Genomic DNA, 1,349 nt, shown 5'->3' with positions numbered 1-1,349 from the left:
GGAGAGGAGAGGAGAGGAGAGGAGAGGAGAGGAGAGGAGAGAGAGAGATGGAAATTTAGGGTGTGTTGGTTACTGTTAACAGGAGCTAGAATGACCTATGTGATGGTCTCTGAGCATGCTTATAGGATTTATTCTAGTGACACTAACAGACGTGAAAAGTGGGAAGACTGGTCTAACTGTGGGTGGGACAATTGGCTGGGAAGGGGATCCTGGACTGTATCAAGCTAGGAAAGCAAACTAGCACGAGCATGCATTCCTTGCCTTCTGCTTTTTGGCTGTGGGTGTAACATGCCCAGCCTCAAAGGTCTGTCATGGCTCCATGCTGGGGGCAACATCTGTGGTGAGCCCCACATTGAGGGCCACAACACCTATAGTTCCTGCTGCCCTGACTTCCCTGCCATGACAGGGTGTACCCTGACCTATGAGCCAGAGTGAACATTTTATCTCTCATGTTGCTTTCATCAGGGTTTTTTTTTTTTTAAATCACAGGAACAGATAGGCAAACTAAGACAATATTGGGTCACATTCCCATTGTACTGTGAACCATTCTCCAAAAACAAGAAGAACAAAATAGTGCCTGCTGGCAGGTAAAGCCTTCTCCACAGAAAGGCAAATCAACAGCATCCATGTCCCACAATCCAGGGAATTGACCTCTGTAGGGAAGCGGCAACCTAGAGCATCCTCCAGACTCGATGCTCTAGCAGAGAGCTGCACATGACAAACGTCTGTTTCCAGGACAGTTACCTGAGCTCCTTGGGATCAAACACCAACTTCACATCATTGACGATCGTGGGCAAGTACTTCAGTGCTGCCCCCTGCAAACCAGAAAGAGGGAGGGTGAGCAGAATTAAGGCAGACAAATCTTAATATAATATTGTAATTCTGATAAAGTTCCACAGAAAACTAAGAGGAAAAGATGGATTCCAGATGAGGCTTAGCCACAACAAAAAAATGAACAAAATAACCATTTATCCCCTGAAAGTGGGCATTTGTTTTGTGTCCACATGCTTTAAAAAAAAAATAGAAGATTAACTAAAAAAAAAAAGTTTTCCTCTTTATATAGATGATTAATGGGCTGAAAAAGAAATCAGAGAAACATCATCCTTTGCAGTAGCCACAAATAACATAAAATATCTTGGAGCAACTCTAACAAAACAAATGGAAGACTTGTATGACAAGAGCTTTAAATCTTTGAAGAAAGAAATTGAAGAAGACACTAGAAAATGGAAAAATCGCCGGGCGATGGTGGCGCATGCCTTTAATCCCAGCACTCGGGAGGCAGAGGCAGGCGGATCTCTGTGAATTTGAGACCAGCCTGGTCTACAGAGCTAGTTCCAGGACAGGCTCCA

General features: G+C 44.2%; 1 protein-coding gene across 2 annotated transcripts in view; it reads right to left on the bottom strand.

Annotated features, from left to right (window-relative positions):
- The window catches only part of Dock1 (dedicator of cytokinesis 1), a 503,376-nt gene that overhangs the window by 326,875 nt on the left and 175,152 nt on the right, over positions 1-1,349 (bottom strand). For both annotated transcript variants that reach the window (XM_013347890.2, XM_005351416.3), the window contains exon 24: positions 745-815. In XM_013347890.2, the coding sequence (XP_013203344.1) occupies positions 745-815 (71 nt within the window). The remainder of the gene's footprint in view (positions 1-744; positions 816-1,349) is intronic.

Source organism: Microtus ochrogaster, chromosome 8 (assembly GCF_000317375.1).
Source record: "Microtus ochrogaster isolate Prairie Vole_2 chromosome 8, MicOch1.0, whole genome shotgun sequence".
In the NCBI taxonomy this organism is placed as follows: Eukaryota; Metazoa; Chordata; class Mammalia; order Rodentia; family Cricetidae; genus Microtus; species Microtus ochrogaster.
The sequence above is the reverse complement of the archived record's forward strand: the minus strand, read 5'-3'. Positions and strand labels throughout refer to the sequence as shown.